This window comes from Macaca fascicularis, chromosome 3 (genome assembly GCF_037993035.2).
Source record: "Macaca fascicularis isolate 582-1 chromosome 3, T2T-MFA8v1.1".
NCBI lineage: Eukaryota > Metazoa > Chordata > Mammalia > Primates > Cercopithecidae > Macaca > Macaca fascicularis.
In genome coordinates, this window is record NC_088377.1 from 79120118 (window position 1) to 79134398 (window position 14281).

Genomic DNA, 14281 nt, shown 5'->3' on the forward strand with positions numbered 1-14281 from the left:
GCAAGGACTCACATTTTGCATCTAGGCTGGTCTGCCTCCTCCTTCAGTTAATGAGAAAGCAGGGGATCAGAAGGAGGAAGGGAGGCGCCGCAGGCCTCTGGATACCTCATCCAATGACAACATCGCAAGGGGAGCATCAACCCCAACGCCGATCGCCGTGCAGGCTCGCTCGATCTGGCCTCTTGTTGGTCTTTTATTCGAGTCATTGAAACCATATGAAACTGCCACTTTTATAGGTCAGCCCATCACACCAACCAAGATCTTAGAGAGTGGAAGTGAAGTTCGGCAGATCAGGGACCTCTGGCTGACTTGCTCTAGGCCCGGGCGTGGCGGGCAGCACCTGCAAATCTGCCCGCCGGCCCGCACTGGAGTGGCAGGTTGTGCTACGGTAGCGCCCAGTGAATCAGGTGGGCAAACTTAAGCGTGCATTCACCCAGAGCGAGTGAGTTGTTAGCAAAGCGAGGCGACGCTCCAGGGCGCAGTTTCTGATTCCGTGGGACCCGGTAGACCCCCCAGATCTGCATTTCTAACAAATTCCCAGGTGTTGCTGACGCTCCTGGTCGGGACTCCCACTTTGCGACCCCACGCACTAGACATCTGCTGCACGGATACAGGTCGGAGAGCGGCGCCGGACACTCACTTCTCACCCTCCAACGTCAGTCCTCCCGCGCAGGTCGGCTCACCTCGCCCTCGCACGCCCTCCAGGCTCCAGGTGGTTCCCCTCCCCCAGCTCCGCCAGAGAGGCGCCGGCCCCGGGATTCCCGCACTCCGCCCAGAGAGGGGCGCGCTCCCTGCCGGGGAGAAGCCCTCTGCCGCAGCCGCGAGTGTTGGTGCTGGGCCCAGGTGCCGGGGGATTCCTTCCCCGGACGCTTGCCGCGGGCCGGGTCGGGGCTCGGAGTAGGCGGGGCGGGGCGGGGGCGGTGCTCCGGTGGGCGCGGCGGAGCCAGCCGGGGCGGGGGCGCGGCGCACCTTGCTCCCGCCGCCCCCGCCCCGCGCCGCCGCCAGCCCCTCCCAGCGCTCCCGGCGCCCCCGCCCGCCAGAGACGGTTCCAGCCCCTTCCGTCCGCCCCGCTCCGCCGCTGTCCTCCGCCGGCCCGCGTGGGAGGACGATGGGTCAGCGCGGAAAAAGTGAATGAGGGCGGCAGCGGTGGCGGCCGCAGCCAGCGCCTGACTCGGCGGGGCCCGAGCACGGCCCGCGTCCCGGCCCCCAGCACCATGGACGCGCCGCGCGCCTCGGCGGCCAAGCCCCCGACCGGGTAAGCTGCCCCGCGGTCCGGCGGGGTGGAGCGGGGTCTTCCCTGGGCTCGGACGCCTGCGTCCGCACCGCTCGCTCCGGGGCAGGGCCCCCTCTCTGCTGTCCCAGCGGGTGCTGGTGGTAGTGGTGGAGCAGGTGGTGCGGTGCTGGTGTTCGGTGCTGGTGTTGGGTGGTGGTGCGTGCTGTATACTTTGGGCGCCCGGGTCGTTGCCCAGGTAACCGTGTCCGGCGGGGGCCGGAGCGCACTTTTCGCGCGGGGTGGTTTGTATGCAAGCGTCCTCATGGGGTCCCCGCCAGCGCAGCCCCCGCTCAGCTCAGAGCTTTCCTCAGGCCCCCGAAGTGTTTGCCATAGGGGTGGAGCGGGGAGCGAAGGGACGCCCGGCCTTTAACTCCGGCCTCGTCCCTGCAGGCTTGCCCCCTGCCAGTGTTCCGACCAAGTCTTCCCTCTCCCGGCCGCGGCGGCAGCCCCAGGGTCGGCTCTCCCGCTAGCGTGGAGGGGAGGGCTCCCCGGCTTCGCAGCCTCCCGGGCCCCGCGTTCTCGAGAGGTGTTCGGATTCCCCGGAGGGTTTCATGGCAGCAGCTCTCCCTTCCTGCCTTTATTCCAGGGTCTCCCCTGGCAGTGGAAGGGGCGCCCTGGTGGGGCCAGGCCTGAGGCGCAGACAGCCGTAGCGCACCCGCGAGTCTAGGGGCCCATCCCTGTCTTCGCGATTCGGCTTCTGCCTAAACCTCTCCGGGTTTCTGTTTGCCATCCCCACACCTTGCGTGCAAGGATTACACGTTACATTCAGGATTTGACTCGCATAAAGAGTAATTTCCCTCATGCAGGACTAGCAGCCCTGCTCATTATCCAGATCCCGAGCCAGGTGGGCCGTGCCCATCCCGGCCAGCCGCGCAGGCTGGGCCGCGGGGTCGCGCTCAGTCCCGGCGTACTTTGTAGATTTCAGCGCGGCGTGCTGGGGACCTTCGACCTCGCTCGCTTGCCTGGAGCAAATGTGTATGAGTCTTGCAAATGGAATGAGGGTTGGGGTGAGTCCTGCACCTGCTTACCGAATGGGCCCACTTTCTGCTATGGCAACTGGACTTGAAGGAGGCAGCTTTGGGGACAACAAATCTTTTTTTCTGTTACAGTTGTGTCCCACTGACTCACCCTGCCCATGTGCCCATAGGCAGGCGTGTTGCCCAAGTGTGTAAAAGACTTTCAATTGGGCTGTTTTTTAAATTTTAAATTTTCCTTTAATGCCGGGAAAAAGTGAGCCAGATTAGCAAATCAAATAATCCTGAAGCTGAGAAATGTGTAAAAGAAGTTTTCTTTCTCTCTCTCTCTTTTTTTTTTTTTTTTGCAGTGCACTTATTGGTGGTTATATAATTCTCTTTGAATAAACAAATTCCCCAGAAAGAAAATAAATGTGGGAAATCCTTTTTCATGGTAATGGGCATCCCAAAATAACATAGGGAAATGTGAAACAGAGGTATCTTTAAATCTGTGGCTTTCATAGCCTATTAAATGAGCCTATTTAAGGACACTGAATTATTTTGTCACTATCACCTTATAAATAAATATGAAGACAGAGAACATTTAAAAGGCTGGCAAAACTGTATCTAAAGAGTATCCGTAAGATCCTTGAAGGGAGTCTAATGATAGATGTGAAAGGATGTACCCTAAGAGCGCAGCAGTCTTTTCAGCCTGGTACTGTGTAGCAAGAGGGAGGCGAGGGCTGGCCTCAGTGCTTGCCAAAGCTCTGATTGGCCTTCATATTTGAATGGCAAAGGAAAACTAAGGATTTTTGCTATGGAAAACATGAAATTATTATTCCTGATGCATTCAGTTCTTTCCCTCACTCGTATCCAGTGTCTAATTTACTTGTCCGAACATCTTTGTCCAAGAAATGTAGACATATTATTTTTAACTTCTATTGTTCTCAGTTACTTTGTCATTTGTTAATCCTTTCTGCATTAACATTAAGAAGCATCAGTAAAATATTAATATCCTTAATAGCTTTTCAGACAAGAATTACATGTTTAATAAGCAATTTTGTGTTCAAATCTGAGGAGATATATGGTGTTAGGTCTTTCAATATTTTACATAATTTAGGTGTATGCTTGCTAATTATAAAGGTTGGATATTGCTGTGAAATTTCTGGCCTTAGTACATTATTGGTGGCAGGCAGATTCTATTGGCTCTTCACTGAGATTACTCCTCTGTTCCCTGACATTAAGGCAGTGTTTGCAGTGTTCTTGAGGGAAATTTGTTTTCCATCTGATTCTGCAACCGTTTATTATAAAATCAAACTTTCAGTAAGCCACTGTCTTCCCACATGATAACAAACTGATGAGGTGAAGCTGTTGCTGTTGCTGAAACTACCACTCCTCCTTGTGTTGTACAAAAACAAGCTAGACTGGGTGCAATGAATTAAGGAGATTTCACCCTGTAAAATATGGCCTACGAACGCTCTTCTAGAGGATTACTGAAGGGAGATAGGTTGGTGAATGTAAATTCACTGACTCTATGTCTGGCTAAATTATTAATAGGTAGTTACTAGTTATCTTTGTGAAAAACACAAATACGCATTTTTACTTGGACTGAAATTGTATGGTTTTTACTAGGAATTGCGTTAAAACAGTGATATATGACTTCCTTGACTCCTGGGGAAAGTGTTCTTTTAGGAAAGAGGCTGTGTGCAAAAACTAACAAGTCAGACTTGATGTGACTTTTAGGGAGGTTTAGAGCTCAGTTGAAGTATAAGAATTGACAGAATACTCAGAACACAAATAAAGGCAAATTGCCTTTTGGTGAGGTTTTGAACTATATTTAACTCCATACTTTATCTGTTTACTTTATGTGTTTGTCTGAATATTTATGGGAGCCATCCCAGTAGTCGGCTGTTACAGAACAGGGGGCTAAATTTCCCATTGGACCCTCTATTAATAAAGGACAGAAGAAGGCTTGGCAGGACCGTGCTTACTTTTTTTTTCCTATGGAGGAAGGACATGTTTCTGTAGAATACAATAATCTCCAATGACGTGAAATGTCAAAACAGCTGGTGCATTTGATCAATGGCTGTATTCAAGCAGTTTGCTCATGTAAAAATCAGTGAAAGTTTTGCTAATCCGTTTCATCAAAATGTGGACTTCGTGTAAACATAGCTGTTATTTCTTTGCATAAATTTGTATTTATTTAATCAAATTATTAGAACCAGAAGAAATTTGAAAACATTAATCGAAGTGGGTAACTTGAGCTACTCTAGTCCCGTCGCAGTATTAAGTGTAGAAGGTCTGTGACAATTGATAGTGACCTGGGGCAGCCACAGCGACATTTTGTATTAAACCCTCATAAGCATGCAAATATTATGGAAATATTAACTCTACACCATAATCGGAGGCTTAGGTTTCTAGGCCTTCGGCTTTTGGCTAACATGTTAGAGAATGTGTTTACATTCTTTCAAATGAGAGCATGTATAATGAACTGTTACATAAAACTTTTCCCGTTAGATTTGAGCAATATGTTTATAAGACGTTACTTCTGAGCTACTCTTTATTTTGGCAATTCATTTAAGAAAGTAAAAGTTAAAGATTGCTTGATGTAATGTAGAGAGTAGGCCTAGGAATTTTAATGTTTTGTAATTAAAATATTTACAAATAAATTAGAAGAGTTGGACATTTCTGTGTTGCAATATCACCTAGTCTCAGCATTTTTATTATTTCTCAGTGGTTGTATAAAGGGGATAGAACTGAAGTATGAATATAGAACTGAAGTATGAATAAAATGTTACAAAGGTATTTGTTAAGTGTTGTGTCTCTCCTGCCCCCAGGAACTTTTGCCTGCAGTCCCTCCTGTGTTTTCTTGTGACCTCCAGTACACAGGTGGAGTGGATTATTATTGGGTGGAACCTTGACCCAGGCAGAGCGGTAGCCCCCACATATATGCAGGCGTGGATTCTGTGGACTCCTTAATTTGAGATCCAGGGAATGAAGTCATAATCTGTGTGCACGCAAGAGCTCCTGTAATTGTTAAGAAAACAATGATTATAGGATGCATCTATACACCATAATAAGTAGTTTAGGTTTCTAGGCCTTTTGTGCTTTGTTACAAATTTATGATTGAATTTAGTTTTGTAATTGATCCAAAGTTTTGAAAAGTGAGCATAAATATTTGATACCAAAGTAGTAGTAATATTTAGATCAAGGACATGCAAATCTTAAATATGCTAATAACACTTGGTTCTGATTTAGACTTGAACTTTGTAAATACACTAACAGAGAGTTCCTGTATTTATTTCCTTTTTGGTGGGGGGGACATAATCTCACCATGTCACCCAGGCCGGAGTGCAATGGTGCATCCTCAGCTCACTGCAACCTCCGCCTCCTGGGTTCAAGTGATTCTCCTGCCTCAGCCTCCCGAGTAGCTGGGATTACAGGTGTGCGCCACCACACCCAGCTAATTTTTGCATTTTTTTTTTTTTTTTTTTTTTTTTAGTAGAGATGGGGTTTCACCATGTTGGCCAGGCTGGTCTTGAACTCCCGACCTCGTGATCTGACCGCCTCGGCCTCCCAAAGTGCTGGCATTACAGGTGTGAGCCACTGCAGCTGGCTGAGGTCCTGTATTTATTATATGGTGTCTTCTTACATACCTTCATTCTCTCCCCATCCACATTTAATTATGAAGATTTTATGTGTTGGTTAATTTTAGTTATGTGATTTTTTTCAGTTACCTTATACTATATTTGATATATAGCATATCAAATATACTATTGGAAAAAAGTTGATATTTCATGACCCACTGAAAGCTTTTACATATCTTCATCTTTGTACTTTTTCTCTATTTAAAATACTGTACTTGATACTGGTTTATATTACTACATAGAGATGTATTGATAATATGCCTTTTTATACTTTTATGATTTTCATTTATTTGAGTTGTAAATTTTAGTTCCCACCTCTCCCATTTTATATTTTGCTTTCTCACTTCCACCTTGTCACCTGAGTGTTTCTGTATTTTTCAGGGCCACTCCCTGGCTTTCTGCCCCTGAATTGATGGGTAGCCTATGTCAATTTTCTTTCATGGTTCCATAATTCCGTATTTTTCATCTGTCTTTCCTGGAATAGAATTAAACTTTTTTTCCTCATGTATACTTTATATGATTTTAGTTGCCTCTTGCAAAGCTAAAGATGGTCAATACTTTCAAGTCCTAGTGCTATTTATTCTAGACTAGAGTTTGCTGTCTCCTTCGGTGTGACAATAGACAATGGGTCTCCAACTGTGTGTATTTCCTGCTGCCTGTCTCAGGGCCATCCCTGTGCTTCTGAGCCAGCCCCTCCAGAGAAGGATGGCTTTCCCCAGCTGGGAGAAACTCTGTGGCCTCTTGGGGTGTTAGCACACTCCCTCTGCCTTCCTCATCAGGTGGTGAGCTGCTCCCTGCCAGGGCCTTGTCTTCTACAGGCCAAGTCCAATTAGAGTAATCCCCCAGCTAAAAACATTTCTATTAAGGAAAAAGCTTTTTAAGCAACTGCCAGAGTATATTTTTCTTGGATACATTTGATTAGACAGATTCCCAGACCACAAATACTTTTGTACAAATACGTTTGTAGATCCAGTTCCCATCTGCACCACACCAAGTGATGCCTATAAAAAAGACACCAATTGATTTAGAGAAGCCAATAAAGTCCTTATCCCTTAAAAAAAAAGAAAAGAAAAGAAAAGAAAAAAATACAACCGACCAGGCTCGGTGGCTCACGCCTGTAATCCCAGCACTTTGGGAGGCTGAGGTGGGCAGATCACGAGGTCAAGAGATCGAGACCATCCTGGCCAACATGATGAAACCACGTCTCTACTAAAAATACAAAAATTAGCCGGGCGTGGTGGCAGGCGCCTATAATGCCAGCTACTCAGGAGGCTGATGCAGGAGAATCGCTTGAACCCGGGAGGCAGAGGTTGCGGTGAGCCGAGATTGTGCCACTGCACTCCACCTGATAACAGAAAGAGACTCTGTCTCAACAAAACAAAACAAAACAAAAACAACCCTCTAAAGATAAACCAGGTAAGTCAGGAGTCCTGGCTGGTCGATCCCATCTCTTGTCTCCCAGGTGCCCCTCTAGCATTCACTGCCCAAGAACCTGAATTCCCCTGGGGAGCCATTGCCTTAGGGATGCTCCCACCTCCGTCCAGACAGAGGCTGGCAAGGGCCAGACAGGGCATCCTTCCCTGATTCAGAATGCCCTCTGCTTATTTGTTAATCTTATTGACTTTCTTCTATCAAAGGCAGACAGCGGGAGGATTAGTGGAAAGAGAATTATCTCAGGAACAAGAGCTTTGGACCCTGGTGCCAGTTGTCCAAGGTGAAATTGCTCCTTCTCCACACAGCCTGCAGACCCATCCTGGTGGGGCCTCTCCTCACTTGCTCAGCTCAGGGCTGTCTGCTGATGTTTCTGCCAGGCGCCAGTGTTCTCCACCAGTGCTGCCACAGGTGCTTCTGAACACCTGACTGGTGACTACTGCAACTAGGAGCTGAGTCTTTCACCTTTTAAAATTTTAATTCATTTAAACTTAAATAGCTGTGTGCGGCTAGTGCCAGTGGACAGGGAGGCTCCAGCCTTTGGATTTGCCACTCCTTGTTTGCCACCGCAGCTTCCCAGGCCTCGCCCGGGGTCTCAGGCTTTCTGTCTGCCTTGGCCTGGAGAGCCTTCTTGCCCCTTTCTCAGAAAGCCACCTGCTTATTGTTTAAGCTGCAGCTGGGGCTCCCCCAGGAGGCCTTCTGAGAGTAGCCCTCTCACACCCCACGCCCTCCCCTGTCCGAAAACCTCCTATGGGATTATGATTGTCCCTTTACTTGCCCCTCTGACCCACTGAATTCTGAGCAGCTGCTTGGAGCCAGGACTATCACTTTGTAAGCTTTTGTGTCATCGGTTTGTGGCCTGTGATGCACAGAACAATCCCTGATTCCCTCTTGCTCGTGGAAGGAGTTAGATAACATGATTGTAGACTCATGTGAGCTCTGAAATCATATGATTCAGTGTTCCCAGAATATTCTAGAGTCCTCGTTCAAAAAAACTGTTTCTTAAATTGCTGCTTAAATCTTGTTTTTGCCAGCCTGTATGAGAACAGACCGATCTACTGGCACTAACATATTTGGAACTGATGTGCTTGGACTGTGCTTGCCAGTCATGCAGCCTAGTTCAGTGCAGATTTGGGAGGTGTTAAGAGGTCTTATGTTGAGGAACATAAAGTGGTAGTGGCTTAAAGAGGAGATAATTCTCTCTCTTATCTAAAAGTCCACCGTGGGGGTCCTGGGCTGATGTTGGGGTGCAGTGTTCCCAGAGACCTGCTGATTTTTATTTGGTGCTCGACTGTGGCTAGTGTGCAGTCTCCATCTGTTCCAGCCTGGCCTGAGGAGGGGGAGATGCACCCTGTCCTTTCGTATTCCACCTGCCAGCCATACAAGTCCCTTTGCTTATGTCCCCTTGCCCCAACCATAATCACGTGGTCCTTAAAAGGGCAGCTTGGAGGCAGGGGGAACAGAGATGTTAGCCATCATGATTGCATTTATGACTCCTGTGAGGGCCGAAAGTAGGTGTTAAAGTGTACAGATGGGTAGGTGACTCCAGTGAGCATGTGGCTCCTCTTCTCCCCGCCAGGGTCTTGGGAAGGGGTTGACAGTTTCTGGCCTTTCTGAAAAACATGTCCTTAGTTTGCTGTGACACACATCCACGTCATGTAGAGCTGTGACCTACAAAGCCCATGCCTTCCAGACATCTAAGGGGAGGGAGTGACGTTTATGCTGAAATTTTAAAGGCCAGTGGTAAACAGGACTTTGCATTTGCAACACATCAGGGTGCTGACATCCTTTGCTTTTTATGACGTCTCTGTTCTCCTTGTCCATGCTATAGCCAGCCACTTCCACTTATTCATAGTGGGCCCCATCCTGGAGGAGTGGGGGAAAGAGGATCCCCCAGCCCCAGCCCTTATGGTAGTTGCACCTGGGAAAGTCAGAGCTTCCTGCTGGTTTGGAGGAGGTAGGCAGGTTGGAGAGAGTCCTTGTTAGAATGAGGAGTATTGGCAAAGCGTTGTCTTATCATAAGTGCTCTGTGTGGCTTAAGGACTCATAGAGCTGGAAGAGGAGAAATACCAACTGGATTAACTTTGCAATTACATGTGGATGGCTTGAGCAGTTAAGTAAGTAGCAAACTAAAGCTAAGGAACAGAATGGGAAAACCAGCTGTGTGTGTGAGTGTGTGTATGAGTGTGTGTCTGTCTATCTGTGTGAGAGTGGGCATGAAGTTAAAGCTAACTTCCAGCACTTGGCAAAGCAGCAGATTACCAAATCAGTTCTGGCAGTTTTCAAACTTAACGGCTTGGGAGTTGTATTTAAAAATAGTCCTGGGGAAGAGTGTTAATGCAGCCAAAGTGTATACTTTCGTTCATGTGGCTAATTTTTTAGTCTCTAAATGCAGTTTGGTTGGCTAGAACCCTCTTAATTAAGTGCAAAATCCACTAATGTTCAATGCACAAACCGTTAGCCTGGAGGGAGACTGATCGACAGCAGCCAGAGTCTAAACATTTGCCATGCAGGGCAGGTCCTTGCCAGGCTTTCCCGTCTGTCCACCTGTCCATCTGTCTTGTTGTCTATAGCTACCAGGTAGAATTAGTTTCGGGTGGAACTGAGAACTTTCTTCCTCCTACTCCTGCCTAAACCACTTATTACGTGATAATGGTTATCTGCGCTCTAACAACGTCACACATAGGAAGAGTGAATTGCAGCTCATTCACAAGAGCCAAGCCACCCAATTGGATTTAAAAAGTGTGAATTGGGGTCATGAAGTCTGAATGTTTCTCATGCTGGAACAACCCGCTAAATCGCTACACTTTACCACTTCTCAGAAATATTTGATTGGTTTCAGTTGGTTTCAGTGGCACAAACCATAATCAAAGACTGTGTTCTGAATGCAGTTAATTTGTGAATTTCGCAATAAACGGAAAAGTAAGGAAAACTAGTTTGGAAGCTAGACTAAACTGAAAAGTATTTCAGTTTGGAATATTTCCTTATTATTTGTCCATTTATTTTTACTTACCATCATGTTTCACATTTTTAGAATGATAGGTTTTTCTAAAGGAGGACACAAAAATGTTCTTCACAAGGACTTGCCGTATTTCTGCATTTGAGCCACTTGCTTGCTGCCATTGTCTAGCTGACAGAGGTAGGAGATGGTCAGAGCCTGCTCCTTGTGCGTGGGAGGTCTGGCTCTTCCCATCAGGGCCCTCTGATGTGGGTAGGACAATACTGTCCTCTGCGTTTCTCGTTTTTGTTTTTGTTTTGAGATGGAGTCTTGCTCTGTCACCCAGGCTGGAATGCAGTGGCATGATCTCACCTCACTGCAACCTCTACCTCTTTCAAGCGATTCTTCTGCCTCAGCCTCGTAAGTAGCTGGGATCACAGGCCTGCGCCACCACGCCTGGCTAATATTTTTTGTATTTTTAGTAGAGACGGGGTTTCACCATATTGGTCAGACTGGTCTTGAACTCCTGACCTCAAGTGATCCACCCACCTTGGCCTCCCAAAGCGTTGGGATTACCGGCCTGAGCCACCGCACCCTGTCTGTCCTCTTGGTTTTGTAGGTGAGATTGCCATGTGACTCTGAAGTCTCTTGTCAGTGTCCATGTCCTCGTTCTTGGCCACTCTGCTAGGCCACATTGAAGCACGGAACTCATTTCCAAAGCTGCTTTATGAAAGCTGCTGCCCTGGCTCCCTGCAGGGTGAAGGACGATGTTGCTCTGCTCTATTTCTGAAGCCCTGGAGTGTCTCAGCAGCATTTTGCCATGAAAAGCCAGTCTGCCTGCAGACATCCTTATGACTTATTCCTGGTATAGGAGCCTCATGATTACCTGTTTGATTGTGACAGAACTCATGCATTTCTAGCATGTGTGACTCCTGAGACTCTTAGGTGGGATTTTACTTTTTCAAAGAAATACGTGGGGTGTGATAGGAGAGGACCAAACTCAGCTGTTGTAGAGCACAGAGCAGTTATGAATTAGTGTAAGGAGTCGAATCCAGATTCTCCCTCGTCAAAGCAAGATGTTCTGCCTTGATACTGGCTGATTAATTAATAGATATTGAAAAGTCTTCTCTTTTGTACAGGATGTTGGCCCAGCTCAGTGTCTTGGGCTGATAAATTTAATGAAAACACAGAGCTCTGCTCTGTTCAGTACATGAGCTTCCTTCAAAGTAGAAGCTATACAGAACCCAGACCCACAAATTCACTAATTGTGTTTTCTTTAGGTAACTTTATGCAGCCCTTGCTCCAGGCTGCAAGAGCCTCCGTAATGAGCTGGGTGATGCTTTTAGGGCCTCTTTTCTGCAGGTGAGTTGGGCCCTGTTAGCCTGGGCATGCTAGACAGTGTTGGGGCTTCTAGAGGCCAACACCCTCCAGTAGGGATGAGCTGAGCATGGGGAGAAAATAGCCCTGGTGTGTGGCACTTCCAAGCCCCTCTAGGTTCATGGTGCCTAGTGTCACTGTGCTCGTGGGATCCCACTCATCTGCATTACAGCTCACACCTCAAGACACTTGGGAAGCAAGAGCCATCTTCATTCATCAAGTACAGTGTTTTGTTTTTTTTCTCCCCAAGACAGAGTCTTGCTCTGTCGCGTGGGCTGGAGTACAGTGATGTGATCTCAGATCTCAGCTCACTGCAACCTCCATCTCCTGGGTTCAAGCAGTTCTCCTGCCTCATCCTCCCAAGTAGCTGGGATTACAGGCACGTGCCACCATGCCTGGCTAATTTTTTTTATATTTTAGTAGTGACAGGGCTTCACCATGTTGGCTGGGCTGGTCTCGAACTCCTGACCTCAAGTGATCCACCTGCCTTAGCCTCCCAAAGTGCTGGGATTACAGGCATGAGACACCACGCCTGGCCATCATTGAGCACAATATTTTAAGTGCCTACCTGGTACCTGGTTTAGGGGCTTTTTAGTGCCGTGAATTAGCTGTGTGTTCTTGGCTCTCCTGGGGCCTATGAAAGCAGAATGTCCCTCAATCTATTTTTTTAAAATTTAGTTTTAGTCACTTTCACAAAAGTAATTTATCCTCCTTACGATGTTTCACTTACCTGTGCAGAATCCTCCTTCTGTTAGAACTGATTGTTCTAAATGACATGCACCAAGTTGGAAGATTATACCTTTTGTCTTTTTATTTCAACTGTTGATCTGTAGAAAATATTGCTTTTTAGATGAGGTATCTAGACGGCAACCTCACAGGAAAATTATATGTTAGAAATGTTTTCTTGATGTTTACTTTTCATTTTCTGAGTTTAAAATTATACAGTATTCTTACAGTCAGGGATAAGACTGGCTGCAGAGCCTGATGGGAAGTAATACACGGCTTGTGTTTACACTGGGCTGGCTTTCATGATTTACCCATGTGCCTGGGAGGGGGATGCACTTCATTTGTGTAACTTTTTTTACTTAGGGTGGTGTTTTTATAATGCTAAATGTTTGTTATCGTGAAAAGATGTTCTTATTTATTTTAAACAAGTGAAAGTGACATATAACTGAAACAGATTTTTCACAAGGCTCAGCTTGTGTCCCTCTTTGTTGTGTCACAGTGACAGAGGCCCTTGCGCTACCTAGTGGTGCTGGCATTTGGAGGGGCGGGGGCTCTGGGTAGCATGGCTGGTTTGCAGCTCTCTGGTAACTTCTTGGTGAGGGTGTCAACCTACAGAATGTGAGTGGAAGGACAAGGCCCGCACTTCCACCTTCCCCCTGAAAGCTGTGTCACTCTGAGGGACTGTTTAACCTCCTCATCCCTCATGACGAAGGCGGAGATGACTGGATTGCAGGGTTTTATGAGATAATTAGAGACCAGGAGTAACAGCATCAGTGGAGGGCCTGTCACAGTTCCTATTTTTTTTCAATTCTTTTCTCATTATAAAATATTGTTATTTTCCCATTATTGTTTTTCTGCCAGTATTCCATCATTCTGGACCAAGAATATATAATAGATGTGCAACTCTATCCAGACACCTGTTTTTACAAAGACTTGCACTGCCTTTCCAGTAGGAAATATTACTGCTACCATTCTGTTTTCTTATGGTAAAAATGCGGCCAGTGCCACCTTGATAGGAAACTAATGATTCTAATACTCAGAAGGAATCTTGGTTTAGAACAGAAAAATAGCACTAGAAATACAATAAAAATCATAGCTTGTATTCATAAATTGTTTTTCAGTGGATGTTGTAAACCAAGTTTGTACCAGGACCAGGTGGGTCACACTGATGAGGAAGTCATGGGCTGGACAGGGTGAGTTGGGGACTGTGGGGAGAATGAATGGCGACTCCTGTCCCACTGGAAGAACTTTGTTAGAAGGCTGGACCCGCCTGTGACCTCTGCCTCACCACTTCTAAATAGAGGTCATTGTGCTGTGCCCTTTGTTTTGCTCTCCTAGCAGTTCTTGGATGCTGTGAGGGCGAGACCGTGATTCCTCTGTCATGCAGGTGTGGCTGCCTCTCTCACACTGTCACTTTCCAAGCTGACCTTGGTACTGGTGACAACCTGGGACTGGATTCTGGTCTCCTGACTATTGGACCAGTGAGTGGTTTTGGGGGAGCACTAGCGTGTGGGGACTTCCCTCTGAACTTCAGGGTGCCACCCGCATTATTCCATGAAACCCTTTACCCATTAAAAGAATATAAAAATAAATGTCTGAGTTTAGTGTTGGTGTGCACGTAGTCAGCAGCCTGTCCCATGTGTTCTGTGGGCAGCTCTACACACCACTCAGAGAAAAATAATAACAATGGATGACCACCTTTAAAAGTGATGTTTGGCTATTAGATAAAATCCTCAGCCAGTCTGTAGACCCACTGGGAAAAGTCTAAGGAAAGGATCCACACAGAACAGATCAGGATACATTTGTACCTTCCCTGTTTGGAGTTGGATCAGCAGATAAGCTGAATTTTGATACATGTCTGCGTTTGTCACATGTAACATCTCAGAGCTTGGTAAAATCCCTCTCCCAGGCACATTAACTTCATGTAAATAAATAG

The 14281-nt window shown here is 46.8% G+C and overlaps 1 protein-coding gene across 10 annotated transcripts in view; it reads left to right on the plus strand.

The window, feature by feature from the left end:
* Positions 1-1038: 1038 nt before the first annotated feature.
* COBL (cordon-bleu WH2 repeat protein) overlaps positions 1039-14281 on the plus strand; it is a 300001-nt gene continuing 286758 nt past the window's right edge. For all 10 annotated transcript variants that reach the window (XR_012433198.1, XM_005549568.4, XM_005549573.4 and 7 more), the window contains exon 1: positions 1039-1255. Coding sequence is in view for 9 of the 10 variants with exons in the window: in XM_005549568.4 (XP_005549625.3) it covers positions 1215-1255 (41 nt within the window). In the remaining variant the exon portion in view is untranslated. The remainder of the gene's footprint in view (positions 1256-14281) is intronic.